The sequence below is a fragment of the Astyanax mexicanus genome, chromosome 7 (genome assembly GCF_023375975.1).
Source record: "Astyanax mexicanus isolate ESR-SI-001 chromosome 7, AstMex3_surface, whole genome shotgun sequence".
Taxonomy (NCBI): domain Eukaryota; kingdom Metazoa; phylum Chordata; class Actinopteri; order Characiformes; family Acestrorhamphidae; genus Astyanax; species Astyanax mexicanus.
The window spans coordinates 7,097,410-7,119,391 of record NC_064414.1 but is presented as its reverse complement, the minus strand read 5'-3'; the positions used below and the strand labels follow the sequence as shown (position 1 = coordinate 7,119,391).

The following is a 21,982-nucleotide window of genomic DNA, read 5'->3' as shown; positions in this document are numbered from 1 at the left end:
GGGGCCGGGGGGTGGGGTTTACAGGGGTGATTAACACAAAAGTAACGCAATAGTTACTTTTACTGGTAACTAGTTACTTTTATAGTGGAGTAACTCAGTTAGTAACTCAATTAGGCCTACTTTTTTGGAGAAGTAACTAGTAACTATAACTAATTACTTTTTCAAAGTAACATGCTCAACACTGTCAATGGAGTATAGAGACTTGTGACTTACAACTTACAAAACTTTTGCTGTGGATCTGCTGTGACTTTAGTCTTGGTGCCAGATATCACAGGACACCTTCAGAAGTCTTGGTGAGTTCATGTCTCATTGGGTCAGAGCTTTTTTGGCTGCACAAGCAGGAACAATACAGTATTATAACTTAATTTTATGGTTGATTAGTGTGAACTAATTGAATTGATGCTAATTCAACACCTGGTCATTGGACAGTTCAGCATTTTCCTGCATTTTCTCCAGAAGACCTGATTGGACTGTTAAATAGTGTGATTGCAAGCAGATGAGTGAAACCAGGTGTGGTAGAGCACAGACAAATGCGTACCTGCATTATAAGGGCAGAATCGGACTTGAGTTGGCCACAGCTGACAGCTCTTTATAGCTGTTAATTAGGAAAGCTGCAGTGTCAGGTCTCGTACGCAGTCTTGGAAAGTGTGAGCTTGCATTTTTTTGTCCTTTTTTGGCTGGAGATTTCCACCTGGCGCTCTGCTGTTCGAGCCGGTGGTGCATATGGCTGCCGAAAAAAAAAGTGACTGGAAAAGTTTTTAAACACACACAGTTGAAAGAAGAATAGAAGAGTGAAAGCTCTGTCTTCTTTGAGGAGAATCTTCAGAGGAGACTGTTCCTCTAAAGCATTCTTCTTAGCCTGAAAACACTCCAGCAGCAGTAGAGACTAGAGACTAGAGAATAAGATCCACATTCACACCATCTGGTGAGCTTATTTGGTATCCTCTTATTTCAAAGGTAGTGTGTTTATAACATATTCATAAGCACTGCATAAGGTATTTATGAAGTAATCCTTACATTAGATATTTTTATTATAAGATGTTTTATGAAATAAATGAGATTGTGTAGATATAACAGGTATTGAACATCAGATTTTAAACTTCATAGATAGTATAACAGCTATTGATGCATCAATCTAATGTTTTTTCCAACCAAGTACGGGTACAAGTGCGTGTATTTTTTTATACTTGCAGATACCAATATTGATACTGATACCTACTAAGAATAAAATAGTTAGCGAAATGCAACAGTTAATTTGTTCATTATGAGTTTTGTTGTGAGAGTCATATTATATAAACAATATTTTTACTTTTCCAAACAAGCACTTCTTTACTTGAAAGAAAAAAGAAATGATGCTAAAATTATGATACAAATAGATGTAAGTATTACTCTGTGGACGCATGATAATTTCTCCAGCGCCATCATGTGCCATCAGGACTGCATTAGCCAATCAGATGAGACTTTCAGGAATCAAACAGGAAGTAAACAGCATTATAAATAAAGTAAGTTCCATCACTTTAGTTTAGGGGCATCAAATTCCCTCATAAAGCTAAAAAACACTGCTGAGACTTACAAGAGGGACCTGGACTTATAGAGAGTGTTTAAGAAAGAAAAGAAATGTATGTATAGTGTATTAACTACATTTACATACATTGACTACTCAACTACTGCTTAATATATATATACGTATATATATATATATTATTCAATGCTTATGACTGTGTTATAAAGCCCTTCTGCAGGTAGCCTTCAAATAAAATATTACGACTTGTTTTTTTGTCAGCTTTGCACAGCCTTTATCACTGCTTACTAAGTGTCTATGCAGGTTTATGTCAGAAGTTGTTTCATTATGTCAAGGGAACACATTTTAGCTATTAATAGAAAAACTGTGGTTTAGGGTTTAGTGGATGTTTAGCATAAATTGTGAATCAACAGATCTTCTGAACTTCTGTTTGAATCTACATCTACAGGATGGAGCAGCTGTAGGTAGGAGTGTCTAATAGAGAGTAGGACAGTGAGTGAAAGTGTTGAAAAACACCTTCAGCTCCACTTAATACATAGAAATATTTTGTAGTTGTATAATAATTGCAGACTGTAGTCCTGTAAATGTTTTTCTACATACTTTAATATTTTTCTCCTTTCACCCTGCTCTTCAATGATCAGGACTCCCACAGGATAGACCACCACAGAACAGCTATTATTATTATTATTATTATTATTATTATTATTTGGGTGGTTTGGTCATTATTCTCAGCACTGCAGTGATTAGCACTGATTAGCATGGTGGTGGTGTATGAGGTGTTAGTGTGTGTTGTGCTGGTACAGCGAGCGAGTTGATCAGATACAGCAGTGCTGCTGGAGTTCTTAAACTCTTGTGTTCTTCACTTAATGTCCTTCACTCTATAAGACACTCCTACCTACAGCTGAAAGACCTTGTAGAAATATGAAAGTCTTTTGCTACACAGTTGGTGTTGGGCATCTTCTAGTTCTCCATCGGTATTCACAGGATGCTGCCCACAGAACTTTTGGAGGACTATTCTCAGTAGAGCAGTGACACTGAGGTGTTTAAAAACTCCAGCAGCACTGCTGTATCTGATTCATGTATACCAGCTCAACACATACTAACACCTTATACACCACCACCACCATGTCAGCTTCAGCGCAGTACTCAGAATAATGACCCCTCCACCCAAATAATAGCTGATCTGTGGTGCTCTCATTATCCTGTGGGGTCCTGACCAATTGAAGAACAGGGTGAAAAGAGGATAATTCTAAGAAAGTATGTAGAGAAACAGATACAGAACTACAGACTATTAATATTATAGAACTATAGAAAGTTCTCATATATGATCAGTGAAGCTGAGATCATAATAAAGAGACTTATAAACCTATAAACCTTGCTCAGACCTGGCTTTACATGAGAGTTATTAGAAATCATCCAACCAATAATTTAAATCCAGTCTTTTTTATATAGTTTATTAAGAATACATTCTTGTTTAAGCTCATCATGCGGCTTTTTCATCAAAACTCTGGTTCCAGATTCTGAACAGAGAACATTCAGACGATCAGAGTAAATAAAGTAAACGTCAGTGGTTTTATAGCAACGTGCATGCAGTCAACTGCATATTATACAAGCATTTATATTTCATTCAATTATAACAGATGCCATCAAGTGTAGATGTCTTTCTGTTTTTTTTTTTTTTATCTTTGGCAAGCCAGAACCCAGCTGGACATGCAGAGCTATTACCAAAAAAAGGAGGAGAATGAGGAGGTGATGTACTGTATGTGCAAAAAGGTGTCTAATAAAGACCGATTCCAGTTCCGAGTGAACGCAGAGTGCAGTCCAGTCCAGTTCAGTTGGTCAAATTAGCCAGCACTAGCTATTCCGCTAACTGTGTGCTACTGAAGTGCTACTGATGTCAGAAGCAGAAGAGACATCCATGGCTCTCCACTGCTTCCAAGGTGTCTCAGTTGTTGGTGGTGCTGATGTGACATCCATTCACATTCACTTAAATCAAACATCCAAAATGTTCACGTTCAAAAGTTCAAGGCGAAAAACAAACCTGTCTCTCTTTCAGCTCACAATCCTATTAATGTAATATTTAATATTTGTCCGAATTAAGTTCCAAACCACTTTTGGATTACCATGGATAATGCACTAACTTTAGCCAAACCCTTTCACACCTAAGGGTATGATGTTCTGATTCTTGTTGTGGTAGAAGGGTACGGGGAAGTGTTAAGGTAGAGATACACTTGCTTTTTGACCACAACTGGCTACATTGTGGACATACAGTAACTGTTCACATTCTTTTCTACAGTACCAGTTAAAACTTTATACATACTTTATATATATCTTTATAAATATAAAGATGCATAAGGAATCATTTAGTAAACGTAAAAGTGTTAAACAAACACAAAATACTCTGTGAAGCATTTAAGTGCTTTTATATAAGGAGCTGTTAACTTGTGGTTTCTGAGGCTGGTAACTCTGATGAACTTATTCTGTGCAACAGAGGAACTCTTGCTCTTCCTTTTTAGGGATAATCCCGATGAGAGCCAGTTTCATGAATAACATTTTTGATGGTCTTTGCCAATACCCTTGAGAATACTTCAAAGAAAAATGAAAAGTCCTTAAATGTTTTCAGATTGACTGACCTTTGCTTCTTAAAGTAATTTTTTACTTTACCTAGTTGAGGAGTTCTTAAAGTATTTTTTTACTTTACATTGTTGAGTAGTTCTTAAAGTATTTTTTACTTTACTTCATCAAGGATTTCTTAAAGTATTTTTTTTTACTTTATTATTTGAGCAGTTCTTGCCCTAATATGGATTAGAACATTATTCAAATAGAGCTATTTACTGTATACAAACTCTACCTCTTCACAACTTTACAAATGATGCTCTCAAACACATTAAGAGACAAGAAATTTAAGTTATTAACTCTTTACAAGTTCAGCACAGCTGTTAACTGAAACAACATTCAATTAAGACTCTTCGTTTAGTATGCTGATTTTTTCCAGGACTGGGATTAAAAACATTGTCGTTCACTGATAATGATAGTAGAACAATTTTGATGCATTTATGAACCATTTTTGAATTAATTTGAATTTATGAAAGACAGTAAGCATGCCATTAGGTCAAACCAGCCAAAACAACAGGATATCATTAGTCTGGGAGATTTAACAAAACAATTATGTGTTTTAATGAATTTGTTTAAACTGTGTAATTTGAATAAAAAGCATGTGAGAGTGATTACGTTCATTTTTAGTCATTTCTCCTCTCATTATTTCATTTTCACCACTTTCTTGTTTGTTTAAATGCTTCCTAAATACTGTAATGTTTGCACGATGTTTGCATTTGCATTATTTCATAAAAACCTCAAAAGTTTTCAAACCCCTGCAGTGGGGTCAGACCCCACTGTCACGCTGACATGGCTTCTTCAAACCCCTTGAACTTTAGTGCATAGTAGTTTTTTTTAGCTACATTTTATCGTTTTATAATTCACTCATCCACTCATCTTCCATTTCATTACTCTAAACATACTCTTACTTGTTGGATGTGTAAAATCTGCACACTCCAGTTTTATGTATGGCTTTTATGAACTTATTTTCTCAAAATGTGGCTTCTTTTGTCTTCCACAGTATAAATGCTTGCTTAGTCACCTTTATAAGCATTAGCATAAGTCATTCGTTTTCCTTAGTTTTGCAACAGTGGCGTAAATAGAGTGCACTGTGGTAAAATGGCCGTAGGACAGTTTATGTCGTAAGATCAAAGTGAGTTGAGAGACACTAGAAGATGTCCCGACTGATATCAAGGAGTTTTTCTGTTGCTCTAGGTTAGCATTTCCAGGCAACAGGTATTTCATTTATCCTGATAGAAATCCCACAACTACACTGAAACAAATGATGAGTAAAATTTACTTTAAAAAAGTTTCGCAACTTTCTGCATTTGATGAATTTAAATGACTTCAACTCAGTTTCAAGACTTAAATGTTGCATAAATAGAGTAAATAAGTGAACTGAACTTCAGTCAATCCTTTATTTTATTAAACTTTACCTAATTTAATTTAGCTAAATCAATCCTTTCTTTTAGTAAACTTTACTTAATTCCTGCATACAATATTGCCTAATTACACATTTTTAATTTATACAATATTACTGAAATATAAATATTTTTAGTTAAAACACACTTTCAAATATTTACATAATCTCAGCCCAAGTCTCACTGTCTCAACACATGGACAGCATGTAATACATTATTTTTAGTATATTAGTATAAATAATGTATTACATGTCATCCTTGTGTTTAGACAGTGTAATATGTGTGTTTTAACTAAAAATATACATTTCAGGAACTTATAATATATTGTGTTTTATAAATTATTCGAGTAATATTGTAGAAATTAAGTAATAATTGTAATGAGGTAATATTGTAAGCAGAAATTAAGTAAAGTTTACTAAAATAAAGGATTGACTGAAGTTCAGTTCACTTATTTACTCTATGTAACATTTAAGTCTTGAAACAGAGTTGAAGTTACTTAAATTTATCTGAAATTAATTTACTTAAAAAAAGCAAATGCAGAAAGTTGCAAAACCTTTTTTTAAGTAAATTTTTTCAGTGTACAGGCAGTTTCTGCTCAATGTGTGGTTTATATTCTACCAGCTGAAGTCTAGTTTGTGCAACTACACTCAGACTGACCCATCTTCCTTGTCTGAGTCCGGGCTGCCGGGAATGGAAACGGTAAAAATGTTCTGCGCTTTGACCTTTTCTTGATGAGTTTTAGGAGTGGATGTCCGGCCCAGCGGCTCACTCTTTTCAGACAGCAGTCTCAGGATCTGCCCCACCTGATCCTCCAACACGGCCATCCTTCCACTGAGGGCCTGGATCTCCCCTCGTAGCTCCGTCCTCGCCTCCTGTAACGCAGCCTGGAAGGAAACCTCATGTCCGGGGAAGAAGCTCTGCTCTATTCCCTCTCCTGCAGGTAAAGGACTCTGTGCGTCTCCCACATGATCCAGTCTCTGATCGCTGTAGGTCAACCCGCTGTCCCACGAGTCTGTTTTGCGGAGGGAACTCTTTCTAGAACCACTGACCTCGATGACACCTTCTATCTGCACCTTGACCTCTGGCGAGAGGTGCTCCATGGACACGGCTTTCATGACGTTGTTGCATCCCTCTTTCCTGCCGTCCTCCGGCGGAGACCCCGGAGGGCCCATGTTATTTTTCAGCCTCATCCAGCCGCGAGCCATCCCCGCTGGTTTGGCCCGGGCGGCGTTGCTCACCTTCAAGCGGGTCATGCTCGGGGTGAGGTCACCGGAAGGTTTTAGATCCATGATGTCCTGGTTGTTCTGCTTGACCGGGTCAGCAGGTTTGGAGAAGGTCAGGGAGTTCTGAATGGGTGTGATCTGGGATATAGTGACCACGCTGCTACAGGAGCCAGTGCTGGCCGTTCCGTTCTGGACTGTGCAGAGTGCATTGTGGGTAATGGCGGTGTGTGTGTGTTGCAGCTGAGTGTGCTGGAGGTGAGTGTGGAGGTGTTGCTGGTTCTTCTCCAGGTCATGCTGTACTGAGGCCTCCTGGTTGCGAAGCTCCTTCTGCTGCTTGAATTTCTGAAAGAGTTTCCGGACCGGGTGATCCACAGGGATGGTCATCGGCACCTCGTTCTTTGAACGCTGACGCTCCTCTTCCTCCTTCTTCACATCGCTGATCTTGCGGAAGATTATCTGTAAGATAAAAGTGAGACAGGGAAGCCCATATGTTTATGCAACAGACACTAAAGACATTTTACTGTATATCTGATAGGTTCATGACTCTTGTTATAGACGTGGTTTTACACTGCAGTTTATTAAGAAGGGCTGCTTATCTCTATTCTTCACATTGATTGGTTTGTAGAATGTTGTCAGTTCGGGGAGTTGCCTTTTCTAGGTGCTGTACCAAAATCTGACTCCCTTCAAGTGTGTTTGCACCACGCAGCAGAATGAGATGCAACAGATTCCCACAGATTCCTACTATTTCAGTTTATAAATCAATATAAAAGTTAATGTACAGCTGCAGTAGAAACAGGAAACTGTTGTACACATACAACAGACAAAGTGGAGTCAGACTCCAGTTATTTTTCTTCTTCTAATGTTTAATGGATGCCTCCATTTCCCTGTAACTGCGCCAAGCCAAGTCCAAGCCATGAAAAAAAGGTGCTTTCACACTTTAAAAGACTGTTTTGGTTGGACCCAATTGTGATTCTTTGGTCTAGACTGGTATTCATGGCACTTTTTACATCTCTGAATGCAAAATGACATGGACTTTCCAGACAATTTCTCCAAAGAAACTCTGTATTTTAGCATTTGAAGTCTTAGTTCTGTTGTCCCATGCAAACCGTAGGGATGTCACTCACTTTGCATGACTTAAACTGTTTTGAAATACAAAGAAATGATAGAAGCCTCCATGATCGGAGGCTTGATCTTGAATTGACTCATTTGGACTTGATCTTGCCCTTTTTAAATTAATTCTTAACCTGGTTCTGGCCACTTTTAGATTCATCTTCTTTTGATCTTGAAAGGATATAGGGCCCTATCTTATACCCTGAGCAAGGTGCATCATGATGCTCATTACTATCTTACATCCCGTACCCAGTCCATTTTCACATCTTCCACCTGCGTCATTCAAATAGCAAAGGTTCTTGTGAATTTATTTATGCCAAGGTTGTGGTGATCATGAATTATGTGTGTTCAGGTACATTTTTGGCGTATTGCTGTCTTGGCAATGGAAAACACAAATGTGCCACTAACTGAAAACAACCTAGGCAGATGTCAATTGTCAGTTCATTTCTATCTTGGCAGTGAATTGTCAACTGGCGCATCCCCAACACACGTAAGCAGTGCACAAAGCGTGCACAAGCCTAAAACAGATCCATGATTAATTAAGGGAATTATAACATGCTTTTGTGTCAAGCTTCACATGGCATACTTTTCCCATCGTTATGATAGCAAAGAAACGCTGACATGCCTCAAAACAAGCTGCATGGTGCAAGGTTGATGGTGTGATAAATAAAGATCACTAAAACAATGCTAAAACAATGATAAAACCATATTCCTAAACTGATTTAAGACACAAGAATTGTGTATATTAGTAAAGTGGCCAGTGAAGGTAAGCACAAGGTAGGTGGGTGTTTCTAATAAAGTGGCCACTGTGTGGAATAGCAAGATTTAATATCTACTCCCTGTAGATAAGTACTGCCTATAGAATAGCATCCTCTAAATCACAGAAACATGAACCTATTGGCCCAGCTCTGTTCTGTAACTACTCTTTTCTCTAGATGAAATGCATTGGTAGGCTTTGTGTTAAATTATACATCTGTTTTCCTCTCCCCCTCTACCTCTTGTCCTCCTTTTTGCCTCCCTCTCTCCCCTGCTCTGCTGTTCCTCCACCTTCGGGAGCTCTCCTTGGGCTCGGTGGAGAGTAATTAAGTGTAGATGGGAGGGAGGGTCCAACAAATTGCTCCATTTTTAAATATTAATCACGGCCTTTAGCTCCATCACACACACTTCTGAGATGATGAGCGCGTCAGACTCTCTGCAAGGAAAGAGAAGACGGTGCTCGTCCACATTAAATCATACAATACTACTTACAATACGTCATGTCTGATTTAAGCACTGATATCCTTTTTAACTCCTTAATGTCTACACGAAAAATAGCCTGGTCCTGTCATGATGTCTAACTATTTGTAGAGCCAAAATTAATTACAATAAACAATATTATTAAAGTGGGTGGTGGGCAGGATTACACTCTAAAAGGTAACATCACTACGTTCTCAAATAACATTAGCGAACTGTACGTATTTTATACATTACCTCCATATTTCCCAGAATGCACCTCACACTGACATTACTCCCTCACACAATCACATGACTACCAAGAAATCAATCACCAGAGTATTGATTTCACCTGTTCACCACCACACATTCACTCCACACACACACCCCTCACAGAGTATTGTCTGGTTTTCCCCACTTTACAAAGTGTTTCCGATTTCTGTGTTCACTCTAAAAAACAGAGGTACGAAACGAGTACTTTTTTGTACTCAAAGGTACACTCTTCATAATTGTACCCACAAAGGTACAATATTGGTCTTAACAGGGTCAGATTTGTGCCCTCTGAAGTACAAAGTGTTTTCTAACAGCAATAAGTACAAATTTGTACCATTTAACCAGCCAAAGGTACATTCTGTATTCTGTACCACTGTACTAATAAACAATATATATTTTATTTGCACATTTTTTTATTTGAAAGCCAGACAATTTTGCATCATTAAGTTCTTGACACATATTTAGTTGATGATAATGTTTATAATCTATATGATCTATACTTGCATAAAAACCATGGGTACAAAAAAGGACTTTCACTGAAAGGTACTTTTTTGTACCTCAATATAAGGTACAGCCCCAGCGACAAGCTTTGTACTCTTTTAAGTACAAATCTGTACTTACTTTTCTTAGTGTGTTTACTGTTTCCATGTACCAAACCTTGTTTTGTTTTTCTAAAACTTTTTTTTACTTTTTCTACACTCTTTTTAACGGCCCTTTGTTTAATAAAGTCTGCATTGTAAAACTTGACAAGTTAAATAAACTCAAGCGATTTGAGGAAACCAATTGCCTTACACCATTTAAATTTAATAACTCAAACATTTTGAGCATAAATTATTTTTATTATTTTAATGAGTGTGAATAATGCAGATAATCACCGTTATATAGAATTTAGTAAATCAACTGACTTGTGCTAATCATGTTCACAGTGTAATTGTTAGTTTATTTAAGTATTTTGGACTCATGTGCACTGTAAACCCTGATAAGAAAATTCAGTTATAACTCAGTTATTATAAGTTGGTTCAACTCAAAACTCCAAACTCCATTTGGATGCATATAATAGTTGTGCCAACTCATTAAATTTAGGTATGTCTGCCTTAACAGAAATGCATTAAACCAACTTAAATGCACTGTTTTACACAACTTCAACCTATTAAACAATATCAACTTATTTCATTTGAGGAAACCGATTGCCACAAATTATTTAAGCTACACTAACTCAAATCAAACGCTTAAAACGAACACTTTTTTAAAGAGCAGCTATAAGTGCAAGAAGGCAGCACATCATTTTTGAGTTAGTCTGACTTTATCAGCATAAGTGATGCCAAGATTCTGTAGTAGTTAGGTCATGGTAACTTAATTAGTTCAGTAAGAAAAGCAGTTAGGTTTTACAGTGTGTTTATTGCATCAGCATGTATCTGATTACTGTCCAGTAGGGGTGTGACGAGACACTAATATCACGAGACGAGACGAGACACGGTATTGGGTTCACGAGAACGAGACGAGACGAGATTTAAAAATAACATTTTAAAGAAAACCTCAAAAATGAATTTTTTTTATTATTTGACAAAATTATATAACGCAAACTTTACAGACTGGTTTCTCTCACACATTGATTCTACAAGAAATAGAAATAAGAATAAAAAAATAAAAATAAAACTTTTCTAGGTCTTATATACTGGAAACAATAAGTGTAAACCACAACCAGTCATATTAAACCTATGGTTTGTGTTTTTTTCTCCTAAATCTCTTGTAATTTAACTCTGCATAACCATAACCAGTCATATTAAGACTATGCTTGAAGTGCAAACTACTTTTAAATACAGTACAGAGCTAAGGGATTAGTACAGCTGCCTATGAAACAGTCACGTGTAGGATTTACTTACAGTATTTATATATGGTTTGTATCTTGTTGGTCACTCTGTTACCGTTTATTGTTTCCACTGGAGCCAAAAATGCAGCCAGACATACAACTTAAAAGTAGCAGAAGCATCTTCTATACAAATGCCTGAATTTTCCTCTTCTGCTGAGAGCTGCTCTCACTGCTCAGCCATCATACTCTATCGCTATCGCTACTGGGTTGCCAGATCCCTCTTAAAAAGTCAACACTTAACTGTTTTTTTGCCCCGCGAGACAGGTTTAAGCTTGACGAGAAATATCCGTTTTAATCTTGCGAGATCTCGTGCCACGAGATCTCGTCACACCCCTACTGTCCAGTCATTACAATCTTGCTTTAAAATAAGAGAAAATATTCCTCTACATGTGTATTAATGTTTTGATTCAGAGAAAATCTCTAAAAATAATATACAGTGTGTGTATAAACTATACAATGGAAACAAAAGACAAATTATTTTAATACTAAAACTCTGCACCCTCACACCCTCACATCCTCACTCCCACCCTCACACTGACTGCAGAACCCCTGCAGGACCAGCTTGTGGGTAGTCATAATAAATTAACGCTGACATATCCATCAGCTGAAAGCACTGTGGGACACGCTGGCTTTTCTGCTATTCCCTAATAATGTGTAGTAATGAACACTCATTATAACCCTACATACACTACACTACACTACACACACACACACACACACACAAAATCATACACACACACACACAATCACAGCCCCTCAGGCTGTTCTGATGTGATGAATGGCATTTTCATGGCCAGATGTAAATGTGTAAGTGTTTTTAGGGGGTGTTATGAATATGAAGTTGATTAAAGTTTCTCTCAGGAGATATTCAGCAGATCTGTGTACAGACCGTCGTGGTGACAGCTCTTACACTATCACTTCATCCTCCCTGCTGACGGCCCTCCTCTCTCCTGCTTCAGGAAAGTAGTGTTTTTACATGTGGAGTAGCCTGATGGATGAATAATTAAAAAATGCTTCCCTTAGTCTTAGTTCGGAACTGCAGACAGATTCTTCCAGATGTAGGAGAAGATTTTTTTTGGTAAAATAAGACTACAAGACTACAACAATACAGTTTGGGCCAACACCTAAAAACAATACACAGCTCTGGAAAAAGAGACCACTTTGAAAACTTCTGGAATATAATCAAGAGGAAGATATATGATTACAAGCCATCAAAACAAGCTGAACTGCTTGAATTTTTGCACCAGGAGTAAAGGCATAAAGTTATCCAAAAGCAGTGTGTAAGACTGGTGGAGGAGAACATGATGCCAAGATGCATGAAAACTGTGATTAAAAAACCAGGGTTATTCCACCAAATATTGATTTCTGAACTCGTAAAACTTTATGAATATAAACTTGTTTTCTTGGCATTATTTGAGGTCTGAAAGCTCTGCATCTTTTTTGGTATTTCAGCCATTTCTCATTTTCTGCAAATAAATGCTTTAAATGACAATATTTTTATTTGGAATTTGGGAGAAATTACCATAGTTTATAGAATAAAACAACAATGTTCATTTTACTCAAACATATACCTATAAATTGCAAAATCAGAGACACTGATTCAGAAACTGAAAAACATTAATAAGCAGTTACATAGAAACAAACATAGAAACAGCAACAGTGACCTGTCGTTTCCCAAATAGTAATCCAACCTTTATTTATACTCAGATATTTCTGCATACTTATCATAATTTATCTTTTCCGCTAGTCACCATTAACATATCTGATAATATCTTATTAATGTTTTAAAAGTACTTACAGCCTAATTAATATATTAATTCAGGGCAGGCCTCTGAGAACAAATTGACTGCAGTTTTAACTTGTACTAATTCATTTGGAGTTTTCTTTTCAGTGCCTTTTTACTCCTATTCACACCTATTCGTTTTCGTACACATGCCCAATCCATAGGGTTTCTGTGTCTCAGCAGCAACCAAACTTTGAACCATTGAAACTTAAACTCTAATCCACGGCCATAGCAACACCTAGCAATAGCTTTGCAACCAACTCAGTACCTTAACAACTAATCTATAACTATTTGGCAACATCTTAGAAAGGAACAGTTATACCATAGTAACACCTTAGAAACCATCAAGCAAGAAGGTGTGAACCACTTTGGCAGCCAAACCATTGCTGTTCCTTCTGGAAATATGATTTTCTGGTTAAATTAGTAATACTCAGGCCCAGTACAGCACAAGACTGATTTGTAGTGGCTTGCAAAAGTATTCACACCCCTTGAACTTTTCATATTTTGTCACCTTACAGCTACAAACCTACAGACCTTAATAGAATGGGTGTATTTATACTAAGATTAAAGATTTTTATATGTTTACATTTAGAAAAACATGTATCATTTTCATTCCACTTCACAATTATGTGCTACTTTGTGTTGGTCTATCATTTAAAATCTCAATAAAATACATTTAAATGTGTGGTTGTAAACTGACAAAATGTTACCACTGTCTCAAAGTGAAAAAATTAATTGTACATAGTTATATCCAACTTCAGTTCTTGTCCACACTCACCCAACACCCTCCGCTCACATTTAACACTCGGCTGAGCCGGAGACAAGTGTGAGGTGCAGTCAGTGCTGAAGAGCATGAGTCAACCAGAGATTTAAACAAGCTCCTTTTGTTTCTACAAGCGAGACACAGCACGTAGCACACACATCCTTACCCGACCCAAGCCTACGCAGTGTAGCGTACCAAAAAAAATAAAAAAATCTTGCCTTAACGCCTTTCAGACGCCAAGAACTGTTCTGATCTTTACTGACGAACGGGAAAAACATGGTTACGAAACTTAGACAGCACCCCCTCTGTAGAAAAATTCCACTTGGACCACAAGTGTAGTACGTTACTGGCACAGTTGGCACGAGAATGGCACACTTGTATGGTTGGCGAGATCTTCTCCATATGCCACAGTCTCGTTAATGTCCTCGTTTCTACTCACCCAGTAATTCGTGCCTTCTGTCCACTTGCTAACAGCCCTTGTGAAAAGGTTGAACCAGAGGGACAATTTCTGAAGAGGACAGCAGGGACTGAGTGGTCATTAGCAGGGCAATTAGACTGGACCTGCTGATTAGAAGCACTTATGTCCAATAGAATAAATGCAAAACAAGAACTCAACTCAAAATCCTGTCCAGCAGCAGGTCCAGGATTATTTACTATCTAAAATTGAAGACATACTGTATAATTGCAATTATAATTTACTATGTTGAGAAAAAAAAACTGAAATTTTGTTCTAGAGGATGCAATCATATCAAAATATTAGCCTGAAAACATTGCAAAAAAAAAAAAAAAATGCAGCTAAAAAAGAAATGGGGGTTGTCAGATTTCAATCCTATTTGAAAGGGACCTAAAGTTTATCAGGAACAATAAATGATAAAAAAATATTAGACTGATATGGGCACCATATCTTGATCTACACATACAGAAGGAAAGTCTCTTGATATCCCATCGCACCATGGAGTTGTAGATGCTCTTATTCATGCCCTTTAATATCGAATCCAATCCAAATCCAAATAATGCTTAAATAGGATTTGACTATCTGGATGTGTGACGCTTGATGACAAAATCGTTCATCTTGGCACAAACAATGGTGCCTCCACAAATAAATTTGTGGATAACTTCTGATAATCAGTTGTCGTAAAGGTCTGTTTGCATGTAGTCCTGCATCGTGTAGCCGTCTGCCAATGGTGCTGGCACTAACAGGATAACGAATGGCAAGGGCATCACTGTCTCCCAGACCCTGCATGCTTCTGTCTATTGGCATTTTCTTTGCTGTCCATTGCCAACTACAGGGTGCTTATGGTAATATCTGCATGACCAGATACAGTATTTGTATCAATAAGCCATCCTACTTCCCATTTTCCCCACTTTGAGCTCTGCTCAAATGAATGAATTAAAATCTCTTCGACCAACTGGCTGTTTTCCATCTTAAATATACAAGCTGAACAGGGCTAGGATAGTAACTTTTACTTTTACATTTATTGTAATGTAGTACTGTCAATATTCTGCAAGCCGTGCTGTGGAACGCTAAGGAATTAAATGCATTAAAGTGCACTGCTGGCGCCAGTTTTAAAGTATGTCATTTCAAATTAAAAGCCCCCTGTAGAGTTTTGTAATTGTGATTTCATGACATTTAGTAAAATTCTTAAGCAGCAGCAACTATATAAAGCGTATGTTGTAGAATCACTAGATGCCATAATCCTGCCTGAATCCATAGCCCCCTCCCTCCAATACTGATGTTCTTTGTAAAAGGCATCAACATGGATTGACCCACTTTCTCTTATCTGTCTGAATTGCCATTGTGTTTCTTTAAACCCAAACAAAAGAAACACAGCCATGACCTTTCGGAGTAAGCAGTAGAGAATCCTTGGTGAGGCACTTTTTAGAAAGCAAAGTTTAGGTTCAGAAATCTCATTTTTGTCCAATATGGTTTCAAAATACTAGAGGAGAAATGGTCTAAATGGTGTCTTCATTCAGTCTTCAATTTGCTGTCAGGTTTAACTTGTGGCCCTAGCTCTGAGAACTGCACTTGTTAGGCTTCTTCAAGTAAACTTTAGAATCTACCTTCTCCAGAATCTGTAAATAGTGGCTGATGCTAGCTAATTGGCTAATTGTGAAGTTTGCATCTTTTTATACAACTGTCTCTCTTAAAACTCCTGAAGAACATTGCTTAAGCCTTGAGTTGGTATCGTATATATGTTACAGACCTAGAGTCAAGCCATCAACCATGCAATGGACAGCTATATTAAGGGCGTGTCAAATTGTCTTTGCTATCGTAATGATAGGAAAAACACACAATGTGAGACTTGAAATTTACTAATTCTCTTAGTTAATCATAGGTGTGTTTTGGGCGTAACTTGCAATAAACTTTGGTGGATTGCTATTTCAGAGGTGCAGCTTCCTGGACATGTACAAGAAAATAAAATTATGGGAACAAAAAAAAACACATAACTGTGCTTTCATAGCAATATTAAATACTAAAATAAATGTGAATAATAGTAAATAACTGAATTAGCTGTATTATGGGCTTTTGACGGTTGTACTATAAAAAAAACGACTTGTGGTCCACAGAAGCTTTTATGATCATCTTGTTTTATTGCTTATTTGTCCAGAAGCTAAATTAAGTGTTACAGAATTTTTAAAAAAAGCAACGTTTGCAAAATATGTGGCACTTGCTATGGAAGTATGTGTGTGTGTATGAAGCACAGTGTCAGTGACTTAAAATGACACTCATGCTTGTTTGCACGGTTAGCAAGATAGCAATTATGTAATTCCTGTCTTTGTATTTTTACTTCTCTGTGTGTGCCTTTCTCTCTCTCTCTCTCTCTCTCTCTCTCTAAAAACACACACTTTTGAGGTACAAAAGTAAAGGAAACCTGAAGACTATGTATTATGTACTATGTATGGACTTCATAGCACATGTATAAGCACTGAATAACAGTTATAGCCCATGTCAGTGGGTAACAATATGTCGGTAGTTATGAACACCTGTTCATAACAAAATGAAATAAAATTTTTAATAAAGTGATACAGTTTTGACATAAAGCTATCATATTTTTTGCACTACAAGGCTTAAAATGGCCATCCAGAGGTGAGTATTTCCGGCTTGTAGCCTGGTGCTAACCCTGGCTAGCACTGCTGGAGCAGAATTAGCATTAACTGTTAACTGTGCTAAGTGCTAACTCTTTCTGCACTCAAAGGTATTATCAGCCCGAAGCCTGCTGCTAACCCCCCGCTAGTGATTAGCTGCTAAAGCTAATGCACCAGCTTCAGTGGAAATCTGGAAATCTAAGCTTACTGTAAATAAACAGAAGTGCTTTACTTACCCAACTAAACAGTTTTTAAGCAGATAAATCTGTGTAGATTAAAATTCTGTGCAAATTTGACTTGCATTACTTGTCTGAATTTTTTTTTAAGAATTACAGTTTTGTTTACTGAGCTTAGATTTACAGATCTTGCCACCCAGCAGTGAGACCTGCTAAATTTAGAAGGAAAACATGGCAACACCCCTGTTCCTTACTAGTGTCACATAAAATGTGCCTTTATGCATCTATAACTCATCCTTTATTGATGATGAAATATTGAGATTTCACCTCTATTATATAACGGTGATAATTCACTTTCAAAGTCTCCTACTGGTTGCCTGATTGCTACCCTGCTTACTCCTGTCTAAGCAGCCTCCCCATGCTCTTTATCAATTCTCCTGACCGACATACATGTTTTATGTGTGTTGGGAGGGCGTACCCCTGTGTAAATACAAATAACGCCACTGAAGGCCAAAGTCTGAGGTCACATGACTACTTCATTAGCATGTAATCATCTAACCTACAAACAAGAGAGTGAGATACAGAGAGAAAGAGAAAAAATAAAAAAGAGAGAAAGAGAGAGCGAGAGTAAGAAAAAGAAAAAAAAAAACAGGAGACATTGAGATAATTGAGACAGAGAGAGAGAAAAATGAAAGAGAGAGATATAGATGGGGGAAAGGAGTAAAGGAACAAGAGAGAAAGAAAGAGAGGGAGAGAGATGTGAAAAAGAGAGGGGTAGAGGAAAGTGTCCTCACGGCTCGGTTCATCTGACATGGTGTTTAGCTTCTGAACACGACACAGCCTGTCTTCCCATATCAGCCTCTCTCTCTCTTTCTTTGTCTCTTTTTCTTGTTCTCTATCCTCTTTTACCCTCCGTCTCTCTCTCTCTCTCCTTCTCTCTCTCTGTTTCTCAAAACACAAACTCACACAGGATCTGAAGACAAACAGTGATGGTGTAATAGAACACCACAAGAAGAGGGGTTCCGATAAAGTGGCCAAACTGAACCTGTAGACCTGTAAAAAATCAGTGTGAACATTTAACACACACCAAATTATCTTCTTTAAATAGTTTGATGTCTATAAAACAGTTATAACGCATATACAGTAAAAGCACCACTAGATGCTTTTGAGATATGTTTGGGGTCATTGTCCTGCTGGAAGACCCAAGACCAAGGATGCAAATCAAGCTTTCTGACATTGGGCCTGACACTGTGACTCAAAATCCTTGGGAAATCTTCAGATTTCATTTTCTAGGAGAAATACTTCATCTCCTGAAAAAAAAACATGGGTTTACATTAGGCATGCAATGGTACAGTGTGGCCACAGTTCGGTTCGTATCGCGGTTCTTGGGCCACGGTTTCGGTTCGGTTTCGATATATTATTATTATCTAGCTCTAGTCCTTTCTATTTCAAATCAACAAGGTGCTCCTACTCACACTTGCAGAGCCAATATTAAATAGAAAAAGGCACAGGTGAATTAAAATCACAACATTTATTATAAAAAAGGAACACTTATTCCTAGCATTAGTCAAAAACTGGTCCTAGGCAGTCCTGATTATCGCCCAGTACACAGAATGTGTTTAATCAATAACCACAAATAAAACATTAAAGTTTATTCACCAGCAAGCCAGATAAGGACCAGAAGCAGCCAGAGACAGCTGGACAAACTCAAAATGTTTATTTTCTTAATAGGTAGTTAGCAAACCCAAATTAAAAGTGTTCTTTTTGCCCAAGACAGCTCTGACCATAAATGGAATTAGCATCACATTGTTTGTTGTGATGCATTTTGTTGCATTTGGTATTTTACTTGTGTGAAACCAAACCAAACCAGGCCAAGAGGGAAACGTTCCAAGTAAATTAATTTGGACCAGAGAAACCCGACTACAGGAGTGCTGGATTACTTAGAGCCCAGAAATTTAGAAAGGTACGTTTCCTAGAAAGAATGTATCCACTTTAAAAAAGGTAATTTTCGGATTGTTAAAATGTGATGTAGCTTATTTAACACTTCAGGAAAAATTCCAGAAAAGGGCCTATACTGGTAAGATGTGGTGTAAGAAGGGGAGGGAAAAAAGAGAGATAGAGGGAGAGAGAGAGAGAGAAAGAGAGAGAGAAAGAGAAAGAGAGAGAGAGAGAGAAAGAGAGAGAGAAAGAGAAAGAGAGAGAGAGAGAAGGGGGGTTAGTGAGAGGAAATTTTCTACAGCTTTCTTTGGGTGTTGTATAATTTAGCACACTCAGCAGAAAAGAGGTTAAGAAGCATTGTGTGCTGTTGCTTTCACCATTCATGCACACACACACACACACACACACATACATACACACACACACTGCTGCAATTCCCTGAGCACATACACTCCTGGATGCACCCTCACAGTGCACACATCATCCTCATCATGCAAAAAAAAAAACTGTTAGTGTTGACTTGAACACATGCTTAAAGCTCACTCTTCCCCTGCTTCAACACAAAGATTTCTGGGTCACATTATTAATATATCAGCCTTCTGGTTGTTTGTGTGTGACCCCACCATCTGTTTTGCCCCAGGCCCCAAAGCTCACAAACACAAAACTACCATACAAAAATTTACTATACAGCCATAAGGCATTTAATCAATCTGGCAATCACCACTTTTAGTACAGTTTACAGCATCATTCTGTAGCAGTTGTACCTTAAAGGAGAACTCCGGTGTAAAATGGACTTTTGGTGTAGTAAAACAGGATACATATTACTAACCATTGTTGAACAGCCCTCCTCCATTCTCTTGCAGTTTTCCGCGATCCAGTAATCAACCTTAAGTAGCTTTATCTTAAGATGGCGGCCCCAGGAGATTAGGTTACGCTATGGGTTGTAAACAGTTTTTTTAAAAAGGTTCTTCTGCACTTTTAAAGTTATTAACTTCTTAATTTAAATGTCAGGACTCTTCAGATTCTACCAATGAAGTGTGGAGCTACTTCAAGCCTGGATAATAATGTAAAAAGCAAGTTATCTGCAGGGGCAAAATATGCCCCATATCATCCATTCTAAATCATGTTTGAACAAATTAATTATTTCAATTATTTCCTTATATAGGTTGGTTATTTTTGTATCTCTAATAAATCATAAATACTCCAGTCAACAAGTGCTGCTGGTTTTTACTATTTTTTGATCAACAAACTTACAAAATCAGCAAGGCATCAAATAATTATTTCCTTCACGGTATAAACTGTAGAAAGTTTTCTTGTCCGTGACATCATCCCTGCTCTCCTTCTCCATTTCTGGAAACATCTCACAGCACATGAACGCTCCAGTCCTAAATCTTTTATTCTGCTGCAGAGCACTTAGTCGAAAATCCCCAAACGCACCACGAGATCCACCCTGAACACACTGGGAACTGTCTCTCTGCATTAGCTTACTCAATTATTAGCGCAGTGACTATCTTTGCATTAGCACCGAGGAGGTGAAAGCAGGTCTGCTCACCAAACAGTGAAGAGGAACCACAGTTCACTATTTATGTGCTTTTACAGTATATCATAACCAAACACCCACACTTCATAAGAAATTCTATACTACTTTAAAATACACTTCGGGAGACCAATCTAAACTTAAATCATCTTTGCAGGCTTCTATTTTAAATTCCACCTTAAATGCACTTGACCAACAATTTCAATAACTGTGTTGTGTCTGTGTTGTAAAATGCCAGTGTGCCACTTGCTTAGATCTTTAGCCTATCTTTCTTTTTTAGAATTGTTCTAAGTGGTGTTCAGCCTGCTAATTTCTCACCCTCTTAATATGTTTAAGACAAAAACTACTCAACTACATATGAAGGTCAGTCAATCCGAAATATTTTGAAAGCGTTGAAAGTATTCTAAAGTGCAGTTGCAAAAAGATCATCAAAAACATAACGATGAAACTGGCTCTCATCAGGACCACCCCAGGGAAGAAAGACCAAGAGGTCCCTCTGTTGCCCAAAATAAGTTCATTAGCATTACCAGCCTCATAAACCTCAAGTTAACAGCACCCCAGAAAGGAACACCTTTGGCTTGTTTAACATTTTTAATTTACTACATGATTCCTTATGTGTTCCTTCATATTCCTTCACCACCTGCTGCCTCAAATCAGACCATTAACCAAGATCCAGAGCCCTGCCTTCTTGTGGTTTAAGGGAATCTGTAATTGGCAAGATAAGTGGAGGAATAATGAACATAAGAAGAAAAGCAAAACAAGACAGAACACCAGAGAAAATGAGTCAGAAGAAGAAGAAAGAAATGAGGAGGAACACGAGAACGAGGTCAGAACTTTGTAGTTGGACTGACTCATCGGGTTCGGAGGATAAAATCCCTCCAGCCAAGCATCCTCTGTCACTACTGACCCACATTCTACCCATAATCCTCCTGACGAGCGTGACACCCCTTTATTCTGCAGACTGTAGCCAATAAGATTAGTGCATTGACGGCTGAAAGCCAACCAGACTGCTGCCTTTTAGGGCTGATTTGAATTTTGAAAGCAGTAGAAAGGAGGAAGTCCCTGGAGGCTGTTGGGTTTGAGGTGTTTTGGAACGCTGTTCAGTTTAGTGGGACTGAGAGGGGAAAACACTGTTTATAAAACCAGCTCAGCAAAAGAGAACCATCTGAAATCTCTGGTTTAACACACAGTGTGGGTTTGGCTCCAAGAAAGACTCCAAAAGCACAAAGTAGAAAAGCTTACTATGTTTTTTGCTAACTAGTTGATGTTAAGTAGATATCAGCGCAGCTCAAAACATGCAAAAGGCATGTACTATTTCTCTTAATTGATCATGGGTGTGTTTTGAGCTCAACGTTAAATAAACCAAGCAGTGTGCCAGCTGTCATTCCCTTTAAGAGGCAGGTGACTTTTTTGCAGTGTGTCCATGTGTGTGTGTGTAATGAGTTGGGGTGCACGAACACTCCCGCAACCTA

The 21,982-nt window shown here is 37.8% G+C and overlaps 3 protein-coding genes across 3 annotated transcripts in view; 2 read left to right on the top strand and 1 right to left on the bottom strand.

The window, feature by feature from the left end:
* Nucleotides 1–21,982, top strand: part of esr2b (estrogen receptor 2b) — a 443,098-nt gene that overhangs the window by 254,994 nt on the left and 166,122 nt on the right. The gene's annotated exons all lie outside the window — the stretch shown is intronic.
* gphb5 (glycoprotein hormone subunit beta 5) overlaps nucleotides 1–21,982 on the top strand; it is a 141,773-nt gene that overhangs the window by 13,808 nt on the left and 105,983 nt on the right. The window lies entirely within an intron of this gene.
* kcnh5b (potassium voltage-gated channel, subfamily H (eag-related), member 5b) overlaps nucleotides 6,033–21,982 on the bottom strand; it is a 65,869-nt gene continuing 49,919 nt past the window's right edge. Inside the window, exon 11 of the mRNA XM_007228984.3 lies at nucleotides 6,033–7,217. Coding sequence (XP_007229046.3) covers nucleotides 6,186–7,217 — 1,032 coding nt within the window. The 3' untranslated portion in view covers nucleotides 6,033–6,185. The remainder of the gene's footprint in view (nucleotides 7,218–21,982) is intronic.